The sequence below is a fragment of the Gossypium hirsutum genome, chromosome D09 (assembly GCF_007990345.1).
Source record: "Gossypium hirsutum isolate 1008001.06 chromosome D09, Gossypium_hirsutum_v2.1, whole genome shotgun sequence".
NCBI classification, from domain to species: domain Eukaryota; kingdom Viridiplantae; phylum Streptophyta; class Magnoliopsida; order Malvales; family Malvaceae; genus Gossypium; species Gossypium hirsutum.
The window spans coordinates 42,221,986-42,240,669 of record NC_053445.1 but is presented as its reverse complement, the minus strand read 5'-3'; the positions used below and the strand labels follow the sequence as shown (position 1 = coordinate 42,240,669).

General features: G+C 32.6%; 1 protein-coding gene across 2 annotated transcripts; it reads left to right on the top strand.

The window, feature by feature from the left end:
• The first annotated feature begins 13,348 nt into the window (after window positions 1-13,348).
• LOC107891264 (outer envelope pore protein 16-3, chloroplastic/mitochondrial) lies at window positions 13,349-16,249 on the top strand. 2 transcript variants are annotated; one of them, XM_016815996.2, is made up of 4 exons: window positions 13,449-13,649; window positions 14,529-14,872; window positions 15,116-15,207; window positions 15,746-16,249. In XM_016815996.2, exons 2-4 carry the CDS (start codon window positions 14,542-14,544, stop codon window positions 15,803-15,805), a joined length of 483 nt encoding a protein of 160 aa, XP_016671485.1. In that variant the 5' UTR covers window positions 13,449-13,649; window positions 14,529-14,541; the 3' UTR covers window positions 15,806-16,249. The 2 variants fall into 2 exon arrangements, with proteins under 2 accessions (XP_016671486.1, XP_016671485.1); XM_016815997.2 differs by lacking the exon at window positions 15,116-15,207 and having other exon boundaries at window positions 13,349-13,649.
• The last annotated feature ends 2,435 nt before the right edge of the window (window positions 16,250-18,684 follow it).

Genomic DNA, 18,684 nt, shown 5'->3' with positions numbered 1-18,684 from the left:
TTAGTTTTTTGGTTCTCAGTTCCAATTTTCAATCTCAAGTCTAACTTTCAAGTTCAATTAACCCATTGGGTCAATTGTCTAACTTGAAAATTAATTTCCAAAAATATCATATTTATTTTAATTATTTTGATTAATTTAATTTTACTTGATCAAAATTAATTTTCCCAAAAATCACTGAGAATTTTCAAAATTAATTTTTCAATAAAATTCTTTAATCAAATTCTCTAGTTGAACAATTCTCACGACTGTCCAATTTAATTCCACAAAAAATAAATCAACTCCATTAAATTATTTCAAAGTCATGTCATACACAAGTCATACACCCAACATATTGGCTATGTGCTTGATCATCTTTAGGGCATAAGCCTCCACTTATATCAGAGCATATGAGTTACATACGCATGGTCAATGACTAACTCAGGATTTAGGTAAATCACACTATGAATGTCACAAGTGAATTAATTCACAAACGAATTCAGAATTAATTCATTTTGAGTCTAGTCCAATGTATCATTTTTCCAATGAATACATTTATATATCTATTCGTTGAGTCAACTGCTCTGACAGCCAAGACTAGCCATCTCCTTAATTGGAATTATAGACGACATAATAATTCTTTTAAATATTTGAATAGAACACTCACTTTGATTCTTTTACGGGACTACAGACTTATTTAGATTATCTACTAAAGTAAGTTATCTTTCTCGTAATGTAAACATTCTTAAAGTGCCACTTATCGTCAATTTGAACTTAGATAATCAATGAGCTAATATTTGCTTGTCACAATTTTGCTATGCATGCAAAACATAAAAGACAGAAACACAAAAGACATAATAGTGAAATGTGAAATTAACTATATTTATTCATTTATCATTTAAGTATATAGAAAATAATTACATGTTTACTACAATATGGGCATATTCTCCAACATGATGCACAACCCACATCTCTCATAGGTGGTAACCCCACTAATGACTCAACAGTATCACTTTTTTGTACCTCTAACATTTCCAATAGGGTATCCTTAGCACTCTGATATACCAAGTCAATATTCTCACCACATAGAACATCCTCGGCTAGTTGGATTGACGACAGTACCTTGGTTCCACATTTTTTATCATGACTCATTGGTACCACGCACTGTTGTTGACAAGTATCCAGGATACATAAATAATAGGTAAAAGGAACCAAAAGAGTATTAATTCGGTCAAGGAAGTTCAAGCCAAAAACAAAATCATAATCATCTAAGTGAATTACCTCGAAGTCTTCCTTGTCTTTCCACTTGCTGATTTATAGCTCAACTCATTGTGCTACTCCCACAATTGGGACCTCTTTGGAATTTACTGTATTAATCCTCTTGGTCAATTTGCTAACTGAGAGACCAAGTTTACCCACGGATTTCTCTTATATGAACAAATCAAATGCCCTTGTATCAACAATGGCACTCTTCCTACGGTCTACAATGTTGATGTCCACAAAGATCAACCATTTTTGCTTACGATCCCTCTTCGTCTTAGCAGAATTGAATATAATTATCCAAGCTTCAAAACCTTATTCTCAACAGACTCCATTTCTTCTTTATTGGTTGCGAATATATTAGATCGCACTAAACAGTCTCACATTCTACCATTATGAGCTTCGTGCAAAATTTTCTGTATAAGTTCTAAATTCTTCAGTATACAAACTTTGCCTCTGAATAACAAATAATCATCAAGTCCTATCTGAAATTCTAAATCAGAAGTCGACTCACATTGTACCCATTTAGCTTGCAACTCATTATCATTTTTCTCAGCTTCACAAATCTGCTGTAGAAATGTTGGTTTAGCTTTTAACTTTGCTAAAATTGAGCCATCATTAGATAATGACAATCAGGTATTCATTGTTCGCAAGGCAAACAGAGATTTTCTACTCAGAGCATCCGCAAGTACATTTGCTTTTCCCAGATGATAATCAATAACCAAGTCATAATCCTTCAACAGTTCAAGCCATTTACACTGTCTCAGATTCAAATCTTTTTGTGACATCAGATACTTTAAACTCTTATTGTAACACCCCTTACCCGTATTCAACACCGGAATAGGGTACGAGGCATTACTAGAACACATACATTTGTAAATGTATTGAACTGAGTTATAAAAATTCCATAAATTGTTAAACTTTCAAATTATTAACATGCTTTTATAATTCTTCACAATATAAATAATGCAACATTTCCTACCAACCATAATCAAGCTTCCGATAATCATCTCACTGCATCTACTAATTGTACATATTACCAATAATAATTCAATTTCAATAATAAAACACATATCCATATAATATTCATCATAAAATAACATTCACTTTAATTAAAATTATACAGAATATAGTTCCTACAAACTTACCAGGCTAATATGCAGAAATACCAAGATACAAGGGTATTTTGGTAATTTTCCATTTTTCTCGATTTTCTACCCGATCTTGATCTAAATTAATTTTTCATTTAATAAAACAACTCATTTCATGCAATTTAGTCATTTTTGACATTTTTCCAAAATTACCCCTAAAGTTGTACTTTTATTCAATTTAGTCCCCGAGCCCAAATCATGCAAATTAACCACTTATAATGCAAACCCATGCTAGCAGAATATCCATACATTTATTTTCCTCCTCCTCCTCTCCATTCCACATCCTTAATTTATATAACATGCTTATAAGTATCATTATCTATGATTTCACTATTTACTTGTAAATTTATTCAAAGCTGTCCATCTGAGTCATAGTCACTAAATTATTTTTATCTTGAGATACAGAACTCCAAATTAGTATCTGCTAATTTTCCCTGAAACTAGACTCATATATCTTCTTACCATAAAATTTTCAGAATTTTTTATGAAGCCAATAAGTACAGTTTATTCTTTAAATTCACCCCTATTCTGCTGTCTGACAGTTTTGACCCTTCTTCACTAAAAATTAATTATCTCCTCGTACGAGATTTGGATGATGTTCCCATTTATTTCTATTGAAAATAGACTCATTAAGGATTTTAAAGATATAAACTAAGTCCATTAATTATTTTTCTTCAATTTTTTATGATTTTCCAAAGTCAGGACAGGGGAACCCGAATTCATTCTGACCTTGTCTCATAAAATTTATCATATCTCATGATTTACAACTCTATTGCTTACACCGTTTCTTCTATAAGAAACTAGACTCAATAAGATTTAATTTCATATTTTATTCACCCTCTAATTCAGTTTTCACAATTTTTGGTGATTTTTCAAAGTTAACCTACTGCTGCTGTCCAAAACTGTTTTAGTGCAAAATGTTGATTACTAGATGTATAACTCCCTTATTCCCTTTCTCCTTAATATTTCCCATTACTTTCACTTATTTCTCTTCACTAATATATCAAGAACATAAGACCTTATATAAGAAAACTCTACTATAGCATTAATTCCATGCTTTTTCAATAATATTAAACTTAAAAATATATTGAAATATTGATGTTCTTACCTTGTGCTATTGATTTCAATCTTTAACTTGTTTTTCTCTCTCCTTCAGCCTTTATTTCATGAATCTAACTTGATATTCTAGCTCCCCATAATATCTATATCAATTTTCTCTCTTGGTGGTTATGGAAATTTGTTTGATTTCAAAGTGTAAATGGAGGATTTTTGGTTAGAGGACCCAATTGTAAAGAAAAGAAAGTTTCTTTCTTTCTTTTCTCTTCATACGTTGGAGTGCATGGGGGAAGATGATTCTTCATCTTTTCTTCCATATATATATACTAAATCAATTAATAATAAAATAATAAAATATCATTTAAAAATCTAATTAAAATATTAATAAACTAATATTTATTTATTTATTTATTTAATCTAAAATATCTCCAACATCATCATTATTTTCTAGATTTCTCTTTCTTCTAATTGAACATTTTGCCCTTTAGATCTTTTAAAATTCCATCCTTGAGTCATCACTTACTTTGGTAAAATTATAATTCAGTCCCTCATAATTCTTCATCTATTCAATTTGGTCCCAATTCATCCATTTTCCTTAGTTTCTAGATTATTCTACCCTTAAAATATTTACACTATTGGTCCTTCAACTTTTTCATATTTACACTTTAACCCCTAAACTTTTGAGTATTTACCATTGGGTAACAAAACTTTTCTCACTTTTGCAATTTAATCATTTCTTGAATTAATATGTCATAATATACTTACTAATGTTGACATAAATCAATTACCCTTTTTATCACTTTATTTCCTTATTTTTCCCTATCAGGAATATTATCTTACTTTCTCACTGTAGAAATTTTCGAGATATGCAATTTCATAGCTAGTTAACCCTTCTAACTTCCAGAATTCAAATTCTACATTTTATACAAATAGGTTCTTTCCTTAATTAATCACTAAATCGATAAAATTTTCATATCAGTATTTTCATGCAACCTTTCTATCATAATGCAACTCATGTCATGATTTTAAAATAATTTTTTTCATCGGATTTGTGGTTCTGAAACCACTGTTCCAACTAGACCTAAAATCGGGCTGTTACACTTATGATCGGTAAATATATGACATTTTTCACAGACCAAATAGTGTCACCAAATTTTCAGCGCAAAAACAATAGTTGTTAACTCTAAGTCATGTATCGGATAGTTCTTTTCATGTGGCTTTAACTGTCTAGAAGCATAGGCTATTACTTTACCTTCCTGCATTAAAACACAGTCTAAACCATTCAATGACGCATCACTGAAAATCATAAATTCTTTACCCTATTCAGGCTGAACTGAAACTGGTGCTTTAGTCAATAGGGCTTTCAACTGGTCAAAACTTAGCTGACATTTATCAAACCATTCAAATTTCACATCTTTCTATAATAGCCGTGTCATCGGCAAAGCTATCATCGAAAACCCTTTTACAAATCTCTGATAATAACCAGCTAATCCCAGAAAACTTTTGACTTCAGATACATATCTCGGTGGTTTTAAGTTAACAATTACTGAAATTTTATCCGGATCAACTTTGATACCTTCAACCGATATTATATGTCCCAGAAAACCAACTTCTCGAAGCCAGAATTCACATTTGCTAAATTTAGCATACAGTTGTTTATTTCATAAAGTTTGCAAAACAATTTTCAAATGCTCGGCATGTTCAGTATCATCTCGGGAATATACCAGAATATCACCAATAAATACTACAACAAATCTATATCCAAATACGGTCTAAAAATTCTATTCATCAAATCCATAAACACTGCAGGTGCATTAGTTAAACCAAACGACATCACAAGAAATTCATAATGTCCGTACCTAGTTCTAAATACTACTTTCGACACATCCGAATCTTTCACCCGTAACTGATAATAACCAGAACGAAGATCAATCTTTGAGAATACTATAGCACCTTTCAACTGATCAAACAAATCATTAATACGAGGCAGTGGATATTTATTATTAATTGTAACTTTGTTGAGCTGACGGTAGTCAAGGCATAATCTCAATGATCTATCTTTTCTCTTAACAAACAGAACCGGTACACCCCGAGGTGAAAAACTAGGTCGAGCAAAACCCCTATCAGTCAACTCTTGCAACTATGCTTTCAATTCTTTTAACTCTGTAGGAGTCATTCTGTATTAGAGGTGATCATGGATTGGGCTACCCGGCCCGACAGCCCGTCCAAAAAATGGGATGGTTCGGGTAAAAATATAGGCCTGAAATATGAGTTTAGGCAAAAAAATGAGGCCCATTTAAAAAATAGGCTGGGCTCGGGTAAAACTTTTTTGGCCCGGGCACGGCTCGGCCCGAATTATATATTAAATATATATTTTATTTTTAATCAAATATATATTATTTTTAATCAAATATATATTATATATATTTAATATATAATTTGGGCCGGGCCAGGCTCAGGTTTAGCAATTTTCTCTCGGGCCGGGCTTGGACAAATTTTTAGGCCCATATTTTAGGCCGGGCCGGACCTAGAAACTGGGCCTAAAATTTTGTCTGGGCCCAGCCCGGCCCATGATCACCTCTATTCTGTATAGTGCTATCGATATCGGTGTTGTTCCCGGTACAAGATCTATGACAAATTCGACTTCTCTGACCGGCGGTAATCCAAGTAACTCCTCTGGAAACATATCAGGATATTCACAAACCACTAGCACTGATTTAATCTTCAACTCAGACACTTTAGTATCCAACACATAAGGAAGGCAAACATCATAGCCTTTTCACACATATTTCTATGCTGATATAGCTGATATCACATTAGACAACCCGTCCAATTTATCTGATTTAATACAAAGCATTTCACCATTCTGACATTTCAATACTATATGCTTTTGTTTACAATTTACCACAACATCATGCAAATTTAACCAATCCATACCCAATATCACATCAAATTCATAAAACAGTAATAGCATCAAATCAATCGGGAAACAGTAACCTCGTATCATTAATGAACAGTTCTTGCAAATCTTGTCAACTATTACATACTGGCCTAGAAGGTTCGATACTTTAACCACGAATTCAGTAGACTCAATAGGTAAAATTTTACTAGACACTAAATTTGTGCAAATATATGAATGAGTCGAACCACGATCAATTAAAGTAGTTACATCAGTATCAATAAGAGAAAAAGTACTAGTAATAACATCTGGTGCAGAAGCACCTTCACGTGCATGAATAACATAAGTCCTAGCTGGTGCTCGTGCTTCGGATCTTACAGTGGAGTCTTTTGTCACACCACGGTTACCACTCGTATTTTCAAGATTACGAGGTGGTCTACCTCTCGTAACTGTGTTGCTTGGCCTCGAAGTTTTAATATTATCATTTTCAGGTTTCTCCGTGCAATCTATAAGATAGTGGTCAAAAGAACCACATCTAAAACAAGCTCCACTTTTCATTCTACATTCACCAAAATGTAGCTTATTACGGTACTTGCACTTGGGTTTGGTCTTTCTAATACTACCCGTACTTGTTACAGATGTAGCCTGAGATTTAGGACTGGAGTGTCAGGTACCTCTCTCTCTATCGGAGTCTCTCGCAGAGGTAGTAAAATGGTCATGATATTTCTTTAATTTCTTCGAAGCTAACTCATATGACTTTCCCGTAAATCTTTTACTTGAAGTTCTGGCTTCAATCTCAACTTGTCTTTTCTCTTTACTCAGCTCTTCAGCTTTATAAGCTCGATCAACCAATACAACAAATTCTTTCAACTCAAGAATCCTGACTAATAATTTTATTTCTTCGTTTAAGTCATCTTCAAACTTCAAACTGCTTACATATTACAGTTTCAGTCGGAATACATTCTCTAGCATATTTGCTCAATCAGACGAATTCTCGTTTATATTCGGACACCATCATATGACCCTGTTTAAGCTCCAATAATTCTTTACATTTCTGGTCAAGAAATCTCTGACTGATGTATTTCTTTCGAAATTTAGTTTGGAAAAATTCCCAAAGTGATCCTTTTTTTCGGTACAACAGAAATCAATGCATTCCACCACTGGTAAACTGAATCTTTTAATAGAGATATTGCACATTTAAGACATTCAACTTGAGAACAAGATAATTCATCAAAAACTCTGATGGTATTTTTTAACCAAAATTAAGCTCTTTCAGGATCATCCTCAACTGTAGCACAAAATTCTTCTGCACCGTACTTATGGATTTTATCAACAAGAGGCTTATCAGCTCTAATAAGTTATATACTTTGAAGTATATCAGGAACCGATTGAGGAACAAGAAGGGGTGGAGGTTGTTGCACACCTGAATTTGTTCGTACAAATTCAATAAACCATTCATTCATCATTTGGAAAAAAGCTTCTTTAGCCTCTCCTCCTCTGCCCTCAGATACAGGGCTCCTACTACTTAAAGCTGCTCTTTGCACAGAGGCTTGAGCATTACCTTCAGCTTCTTCAGAATCAGCTTAGTTAGATGACATTGCTATATGAAAACATGTTTAAAATGGTTAGGAGATATCACACTATCACAGGTTATATAATGGCATGTATAGCTAGACTCGTATATGCTACATTAGTCCAATAATTGACTAAACCGTAGCTTTGATACCAATAAATGTAACACCTCTAACTCGTATCCGTTGCCAGAACAAGGTTACAGAGCATTACCAAAATTTACAAAACAAATAAATAGATATTTCATATCATATAGCATTCATATAAAAAACCAATCGAAATCAAGCATAATGTCCCTTATGTGAGCCATCGAGGCCCAAAATACATATTAGAAACAAGTCGGGACTAAATTGAGTGCTTAAAGAATTTTTCGGAAAACATTAAAATTTTTCAAATGTGCAGGGGACACACGCCCGTGTGGCCAGGCCGTGTGTCTCACACAGTCAAGAGACACGCTCGTGTCTCAAGCCGTATGGGCATTCGAAATAAGGACACACATTTGTGTCTCAGCCTGTGTCTAAACTTATGAGCTCTCTGACTTGGGTCACACAGCCAAGCCACATATCTGTGTGCTAGGCCGTGTGAGCATTTTGTTTTGTGCTAATTAAGATACAGGGGGCCGTGTGTGACATATGGCTGAGGCACACGCTTGTGTCTCTATCCGTGTAGAAAAAAATAGGTCATTTTCCTAGCCATATTTCTCACTCAATTAGTCATCCACCTAAATCAACATTTTTGGACATCATCAAGTCATTACAAATCAATCAAAACAAGCCAAAATTATGTCTTAAACATGACATATTACCATATACAACCAATGTGCTCTTAGGCACCTCAAATGACAATTTAAAAACATGTCTACCAAATATTCATATTTATCTAGGTAACCAAATGCATATATATATGCATAATCAAACTCACACTTCAAACATGATAAAACCACTTATATACACATCAAAATATACTAACACAACCCATTCAAGTGGCTAGTTTCATCAAAACATTTATATGTCATCAATGGCCAAGTTAACCTATACATGTCATTATAACCAAAATTGATTTACTATATATACCGAAATAGGTCGATCGATAGTGTAAAGTAACTCTGACCAACTTCCAACCAAATCGAGCTTCCGAATTACTATAAAATAGGGAAAATAAAACAGAGTAAGCATTTAAGCTTAGTAAGTTCGTATAACATGAAATTTTACTTACCATTCAATTACGTTTAAGGTAAACATACAAAACATATTCCAATCAACTTGGCCAAAAGCCTAAACACATATCTTCAACACGTTAGCCATGTAAGCACATATAATAGCCCATCATCATGGATGAACAAAGTCATCAAGCAAGTTTCACATACATGTAACAATCATTTCATGCTTCAGTATATCAAGTAATATCATTTCCATGTACTTCATGTATATACGGGTAATAGTTCGTTTCAAACTTATATTATCTTATATCAGAAATTAGCCCATTGAACCATTTAAAATATCGTTGGATACATGAGTAGTACACACGAGGTGTATAAATCTGTAATCCGTCAATTCATATACAGGTATGCCCATACGAGTATTTAACGGGAAGCTCTTTCGAGCCATAAAACGGGAAGCTCATGTGAGTTGTATATCGGGAAGCTCATGATAGCCAATTATCGAGAAGCTCATAAGAGCCATTAATTGGGAAGCTCATGAGAGCCAAATATCGGGATGCTCATATAAGCTGTGGTGTATCCGCAACACATACAGGACCACAATCAATTCGGCAACCCTAATGACATGTCATTTGTATCCTTCAAATTTTTAAGGTTCAAACGGGACTTAGTACTTGTCGGATATGTGATCAATAATATACATGACATTTTATACAAATCACCCACACAACAATATTCAATTCAAATCATACAAATATACAATTTAGTTACACAAACTTACATCGACAAGTGTTTGTAGATACAAAGGCTATTAATCTGATACTTTTTCTTTTCCTCGATCTAAATCCGTATTAGGTCTATCCAAATCTATACGAATGAATTTAAATCAATTTAATACAATTCATATTCAATTCAATCCAACACACATATTTGGGAAACTTACTATTTTGCCCCTATACTTTTAATTAATTACGATTATGTTCCTAGGCTCAGAAAGTGAAATTCATTCAATTTAATCATTATTCCAAGCCTAGCCGATTTTTATACATATTAATAGCAGCCCATGTATTTCACAAAATTCATAATTTTTCCATAAATTTTTATCTTTTCAATTTAGTCCCTAAATCATAATTTCATCAAAATTCTCTTTACAATAGTTGTTTATCTAATAACAACCCTTCATTTTCTACCATAAAACTTCAAAATTAAACTATACTCATCCATGAAAAAACCCTAATACTTTAATAACTTTGCAACTTAATCCCCAAGATAGCTAGATTAAGCTATTACGATCCCGAAAACATAAAAATCATTAAAAACGGGACAAGAATACTCACCTAATTAAGCAAAATAAGCTTGCTTGAACTCAACTTTCATGGCTAGGGTTTCCATGTTTTTTTAGGAAAGATGATGAAAATGATGAAAATTTGTTTTATTTTATTTATTTATCATCATTTTATCATTTACTTTCCAAAATTAACCTTAATAATTTACTAAATTCCAATGATGAATAATCATCCTTATCTAAGAACTCCTCTAAATGATTTATTTGCCATATAAGGACCTCCAATTTTAAATTCCATAGTTATTTGATACCTTTAGCTACTAGAATTCAACTTTTACACTTTATGCAATTTGATCCTTTTTATCAAGCTAGGCATGTAAACGGTAAAATTTCTTAACGAAATTTTCATATGATACTTATATCATAATGTAGACCATAAAATAATATTAAAATAAATTTTCTTTCGACTTTGGATTTGTGATCCCGAAACTACTGTTTCGATTTCACTGAAAACAGACTATTTTAGAAATCATACTTGTCGTTCCCGGCTTTCAACCAAACAATCTTCTCTTCTATTCTCGTATCACGAATTGCTTCGAGTTTGGGCTCAAACAAAATGAATCAAACACAGAAATTAGAAATAGTTTTCTTTTCTTTTAAGGTGAAAACGAAAACTCTCTCTTCAAAATAGAAACCGATAGAATCGTTATTTCAAAAAACATATTCAACATTTAGAGAATAAAAGTCTCTTTGTTTTTAGGCAGAATAATTATATTTGAAATTTTTGTATAAATAGCCTTATATGTGTCATCTATTTATAGGGAGAGAAGTTAGAACCCTTGTTGAATTAAAGAAGTTTATTTCAACTAAAAAAACGAAATCCTTGTTCTACTAGGATGTAGAGGACGGCAACCTTAGTTAAATATACTAGGGTTTGTCGTCCCCCTTTATTACATAAGAGGCTTTTGAGCTTCTTTTGTATTGGGTCCAATTACAAGTACTTCCCGGTCTTTTAACCCAATACTTTATAATTTGATTCGACCCAATATTTATTTTTTCTATTTCCCAAAAATAAACTTCAATATTTATATTAAATAATTTTCTCATTCCAATTTACCCTGATAAAAATTATGACGATTTTAGCCGTGATAAAATTTTCGAGAAAATATATTTAATATTTCACCATTTAATTTGTACACTATGGCTGTATGGTTTATTTTAATTTTAGGCTTTAAAATAGCTCAAAAATATAAACTCAATCTTCCGATCATTTTTGAGAAATCCTTGTTCATTTCCAAATGAATTCATTTCACATTTTGGAGAAAACCACATTCATTTCCAAATGATTTCATTTCTCCATTTTCATTTTCATTTTGGAGAAAACCTTCATAATTTCCAAATATTTCCTATTTCTCCATTTTTATTTAATTTTGTTCATTTGATTCAACATGAAATTCATTTCTGGTTTCAATAAGCTATCGGAAGGACCGATTTGACATATGCAATTGAGGTTTAAATAATTTTTAATTAAGTTTCAGCTTTTCACCTATTAATTATAAACTTATTTAGTCAAGAAGTCATTTCACTATATTATCATGACTAGGCTCTTCCCAATGACATACCATTACAAAAGCAACTTGATTAATGCTTGTTCAATGACCTTGTCATAAGTGTGTTACTCTCATAGGATATCCTTAATCTCTTTGGGATAATATCCGTTCTCCTAATATGATATTATTTTATCTCATGGTAACTATTACATCTTCCTTCATGAAAAGTCAATCACTATCAAATAATGATCAAGTCATCAATCACAAAAAAACGAACAACTCATGACCATGTTTACTTTCCATCAACCATGTAATGCTAATGAGAGGATATCATTTACTCATGTCTCGAGCTATAAATTTCACTATTGTGAATGGCGTTACATACTGTAGAAGTCGTACACCCAACATACCAGCTTTCGGCTCCTTATCTATTCGAACTCAGGCTTTCACTTACATCAAAGTGTACGAGTCACGCATACATAGTTCGTCATCCACTCAAGATTTAGATATGTCATATTATGAACATCACAAGTGAATAAATCCATAAACGGATTCAAGATTTGTTCTTCTTGGGTCCAGTTCGATGTATTGTCAGTTCAATCAGTCATATCTATGTCTCTACCTTCTAAGAGTCACCCGCTCCAATACCCAAGACAAACCATCTCCCCAATTGGACTTGATAGATGGTTTATTAGTCTTTTAACCAATTTTCTCATTCTTGATTAGACTAAGGACATGGTTAGGTTCATCTACTGATATAAGTTATTTTTCCATATTATGATCCGACCATGTAATACCCTTTAGTATTAGTTTAAACATTAGATAATCAATAAGTAACATTCTCTTTCATTTTGCTTTGCGTGCAAAAAACATGTGAGGATAATATATAAAGTATTGATGTAATTCATGAATAAATTTATTAACCAATATGTTCGAAAAATTATAAGTGTACTTAGACGAAAATACTACACTTAGAGCACCAAATCCAACATTTGTTCCTTCGAGACCAACATCATAGACTCAAGAGCATCATTCTTCTCAGTCAGTTTACCCACAACAGTATTGAGGACCCCTTGCATCGAATCTATATAATCACTGATGGCCTTTGCCATTTGTTCCTTGAGCTAATCTTGCCTTGATTCCAGCTTTGCAGTATGCCCATCAACTTCCTCGAAAGTCTCCTTCATATCATCTATGGAACTCTCAAGTTTGGTCACCCTATCATCTAAAGCTAGTAGCATAACCCTCAACCAGCTAACTTATCCAATATGTCCCGTTTTATCTAACTGCTTCTACGTACCGTTTTCATTAAACTGAACATCAACGTTTTGATTAATTCTGGTTCTGTCTCATAACAGTTATGCTTCATAAAGACATTGAGTCAAACAATTACTTAGCACGCACTTTGTTCATTGGAACCTTATCTTAATTTTGGAAGACCCGTATCTTTTATTTCTTCTACGTAATTCCGCAAGCCCTTAATTAAAAGAAGAATAATTTAAACATAAAGAGCTCGTTGTTAATGCAATAACAATTGTGGGGGAGCTAATGTATAAAAGGTCAAAAAAGAAAAAACCCAATAGAAAGAATGAGGGTAAAATGGAGAATACACAAATTACAGGCAAATGGAAAATATTAGTAGCGCATCGTCCCTGAGCGAATGAGTTCGTCGGAAACATTTCTCACCTGAAACCACACACGCACTCTTACTCACTTTGTCTTCTCTGATTTCATAAGAAAGGTAGTATTCTCTCCTTATTTCCTCAATTAGCGATAGGTGTTCGTTTAAATAATCTTTTCTTAGTATATTGTAATATATATTTTAATCAGATGCATATACTCTAGGGTTTGCTTTTCACAAATCTTTTACAATCCTTTTGGATTCTCAATTTGATCTACTTCCTATTTTCTTTCTTTTTCTTATCTTTTTATATAATTTATTCGCTCTGTGATTGTGGCTTTAATTAGGCTAACATTTTAAAATTTCTTCTCATTTGGGATCAGGATAAAAATATTTTTATTTTGTTGCATGGGCATTGTTTGGTTAGCAGTTAGGCAGTAGCTTTGATTACTCCTGAAGATTAAAATCTTCACATTAAACTGAAAAAAATGTTTGTCCATTACTCAATTTCCCTTTTTCCCTGTACTCTAGAGCATGAAAACCTTTTTGAATTCTTGTGCTTTGTTCGAGTTGTAAGGGATTTGCTATATTCTTATGAAGGGATGACATTATGACAATGTTCATTTTATGCGTTGAGTTCACAATTTTCTTTTGGGGTGTAATTTATTTGAAGGCCTACTTTTATAATCTGCTTTAGATGATACGAATGTTGTTGTTTCCCCAAAGGGATACCCAACAGTGAGAATTTGACATTTAAACTTCAAAGGCTGAAGACTCTCTACCTTAAATCTTAGGAAGTAGGATGGGGAATCTGGGATGGAGAGAACTACCTTCGTTTATGTGGCCCGAACCTAAGTCCTAGGTGGTCTCTACATGTATTTACTTTGGTCATTTACTTTTTCAATAAAAGATAGGCTAGATACAATTATTGATGCTGAACCAGTTTCTGATTTTTTTTTTGGGGGGGGGTTATTTTTGGTGATATTGGTTGTTATGCAGTAAGAAGATATCCATGGACCGTTCAGAGCTTAGGTATTATGAGGATGATGACACGCCAACGATGAAAACAATCAAGGGTGCAACTACAGGTTTTGTTGCTGGAACTATCTGGGGAACTGTTGTTGCTACATGGTATGATGTGCCTCGTGTTGAGAGAAGTGTTGCCTTACCAGGGCTTGTAAGGACACTGAAGATGATGGGCAATTATGGAATGACATTTGCTGCCATTGGCGGAGTCTATATTGGTGTTGAGCAGCTGTTGCAGAATTATAAGATGAAAAGATCCTTTGTCAACGGTGCTGTTGGTGGTTTTGTGGCTGGGGCTTCCATTCTTGGTTTCAAAGGTAAATATTTATTTAGGCAGTTAGAATATTTAGTGCATTTTAAAACCTGCTATCTGATTTTATTAATTTGTAAAGAAACCAATTATGAAAATATGATGTAGCTTGGATGTTTCTTATGCAATATTAATGTACACAAAACTTTGTGAGATACTCAAAAGACCCCTCTTTTGGGCTGGCAAATGAAAACTATACTGTGTATATATTCTACATCCATACCAGATCATGTTAATTTTTGTGTTTCAGTGATATGGATGATGGCTTTCTTAGAAAGCTTTACCTCTTCAAAATTGAAGCTTGTGATGGTTCTTTGGATCTCCACCACCATCCGTACAATGGTGCTAAAGTTATACTCACATTCTTCTTTGTTGCTTAGAATCATTTTTGTTTCTCATTGGTTTTTCTTAAACCGTTTACGTAGTTGTTATTTATAAAGTGGTAGGAGTTATGTGGCATGTAAATGTAAAAAATCTATTCTTCTGATTATCCTATAGTTTCCTTTTAGTTTAAGATTTTTAAATTCTTCTTTCTGAAATGCATGAATTGTACATTACTGCTGTTGCTTGTTTGTCTGGGGAGTCTATAATGACTTGACAATAAGAATTGAGTAAGATAAGTTGTGATAAAATCCTTGAGTGGAGAGCAGGGGAAGGAGGGGACTGAATTTTATCTTTTGTGGTGTAGGGTCATGTAAAAGCATTGTTTTGGACAGGGTTTCCATAACTTGTAGTTTAAAGGAGAACAAAGGGGACTCTCGTTGTCATATGTGGATTATTGAATTCCAGCTTGGTTTCTCTATCCATGTTAATGTCGGTCAGTTTGATTGTCTACTTGTTAATGTTCAATAAATGCATTAAGGTGCTGTCCATTTCGCAGGCAGGAGCATCTCAACAGCCATTTCTGCCGGAACAGCACTGGCTGTCACCTCTGCTGTGATTGATGCTGGAGGTCAGACAACAAGAATAGACACAGGCAAAGAGTATTACCCATACACCACCAAGAAAAGACCTGCCGATTCATAACTCTTGCATATCATTATCGAGGATGCACTTCCAACTTAATTCGGGATAATTAATCCTTTTTAGGATGCCTTTGCTTTCTAAGATTTAATCACACACTCAGTTCCCAGTTTGTTGTTTGCATTTAAAGGGAGAATGTTGATTTGCATGATTTGTCGTGTATCAAAATAATGGTGTAGATGACAGTCTCTGAACCTATTGAATTTGGGGTACTTAGGTCGAGTTTTTTAGAGGATTTCGTACTTGTATTCAATGGTTTTCGGAAGAACTATTCCTTGCCGGACATCCACGATTCAAAGTTCAAACATGAGTTTAATGATATTATGGCTATCAAGGGTTCCCTTGAGTCTGATATTCTTAATTTTGACCCTTTACCCCACCCATTAAAGACATTAAAATTAGCAAAAGAAAATAATCTACTTCAAAGCAAAAGGTGTGCTTTATAAGGAGGATTGGAATGAAGTACTCATCAGTCTTTTGCATGAAGAGATTTCATTAAGGGAAACAAGGAATGAAGTAAGAAACGACTCACCATTTGGCATTATTTTAGATGCGTAAGTTATGTTGAGCTGGAATATTTTGACTTTGTATTTACTTCAAATAATTTTGAATTTATCCAAAATTAGGACCAATTGGATATATATAATTAGGGCTCAAATTTGTAATTAAGTTTCAACTATTTGTCTATTAATTACTATATTATTTAGTCATTAGGTCATTCCAAAATATCATGACTAAGCTTTCTCTATTATATACCATTACAAAAGCTATTTATCAAATGCTCGTCTAATGATTCTATCATCTGTGTGTTACCCTCATAGATATTCTTTTTATCTCTTTGGGTTAAATCTGTTTACTCAATATAATCCTATTTTATTTCTTGGTAATCATTACATTTTTCTTTATGAAAAAGTCAATTACTAACACATAAGAATTAAATCATTTGTCGTCAACAAATGCCTTGTGGCCACATTATTTTTTTTATCTATTATGTAATGTCAATCATTTACCCTTTATCAGGCTATGAATTCCAGTATTGTAAACGAAGCTGTCATGTTGATGCCATATACCCAACATACTATCTTTCGACTCAATTACCATTTTGAACCGAAGCTTTCAATACATCAAAGTATACAAGTCACGCACTCATAATCCCTAACGGACCCTGGATTTATTCTACTTGGACATTGTCTAATGTATTGTCAGTCTAAACAATCACATCTATATCTTTATCTTTTGGGAGTCGCCCATTCCAATACCCAAGACAATGTATCTCCTATTCGAGTTTGACAACATAATTGTTTTTTAATTGCTTTGCTCAATTTTGATTAAACTACGGGTCATTTAGATTGCCTACTAATATATGTTGTTTTTTCGCATTATGATCCAACTACATAATAAAACTTAATACTAGTTAAACATTAGGTAATCAATAAGTCAATATTTGCTTGCTCATTTCACTTTGCATGCAAAAACTATCGATAACAAAAATAAACGATATTAATGTGAATGGTGAAATTTTAAAAACTACTCTAAGCGCACTAGATCCCAACAACCTAAACAAATGATTTTTTGAATAATTATAAAAAAATTTAAGAATTATAAGAAATTATAAATAATGATTATTATTTTTTAATTATTAAAAATAATAAAAACTATATATACACATATATCATGCATAAATAATCCAAATATGCACAAATATATATAAACACATTTATCTTTCTAATCGAATTAATATCTTTAGTTAATCAAATTGATGAATCCTATTTTATTAATTTATTTTTAAGTAAATTTTATATAATTATTGAATAATTATTTTAGAAACCACATCAAAATGAACATAGTTGTTCAAGCTCATTTGAACCTAAAAAATCATTTGTCTAAGTTCATTATCAACATTATTTTTAATATTCTTTTACTATAATTTTTTTTGTCCAAGTTCATCATAGATATAGTTTTTATATTTGAGATTTTTTTTAAAAAAAATTAATTTTTATTGACATGCCAAAATGCTCTGTCAGCATGAGATACATATGACATGTTATTTGGTTGCTCCATCATCTACGTAATCACTTAACAATAGACATTAATGAAAATTTAAAAAAATTGACCAATTTGCTCTTTGATCTAAGGTATAGGAAATAATTTCTCCCATTTTTTGAGTAGAGGAAGCAAAATATAATCCAGCTCTCACTACAAGGACTTTCATAATTCTTTTACCTAATCCTACTTGTCCATTAATTCTACATCACTTACATAAAGAAAATTGAAAAAAAGCAAAATCATTACTTAACAACACGTATGAATGAATTTTTAATGGAATGGCTAATTTGCACTTTTTTCTAACATACAGAATCAATTACTCATATTTTGAATATAAGAGGCAAAATATAATCTAACTCCGAATATAATAATCTCCACAGCAATTTTATCTATAAGTTGCTCAAAGACAATTATGAAAACGTACCTCGCTGAACAACGTTTGAGCATAAGTCATCACCTCATCTGCTACATAAATTTATTTATAATCATGCTTCGCAAAATTAAACAAAAATCATGCTTCGCCAAATTAAACAATAATGCTTTCTAACAAATTGTAACTTGGCCTTGAATGATGACTTTGGCCGAATGGGGAGTGAATAAATTGATTTTTCCTCGCATGTTTGTGTTCATGATTTTGGGGATAGTAGGACGTAATGCATGTTGACAACTTTCGGTGGAAATTTGTAAGATTTGAACTTCAATTAACCTTATCTAAATGGACAACAGAACTGAGAGAGAACAAACCTTGGA

Bases quoted from the DNA above. Each gene is read 5' to 3' on its own strand.
- LOC107891264 (XM_016815996.2), top strand. From the start codon at position 14,542: ATGGACCGTTCAGAGCTTAGGTATTATGAGGATGATGACACGCCAACG. The intron at 14,873-15,115 runs GTAAATATTTAT...TTTGTGTTTCAG, and splicing joins TTCCATTCTTGGTTTCAAAG to TGATATGGATGATGGCTTTC. The intron at 15,208-15,745 runs GTGCTAAAGTTA...TCCATTTCGCAG, and splicing joins CCACCACCATCCGTACAATG to GCAGGAGCATCTCAACAGCC.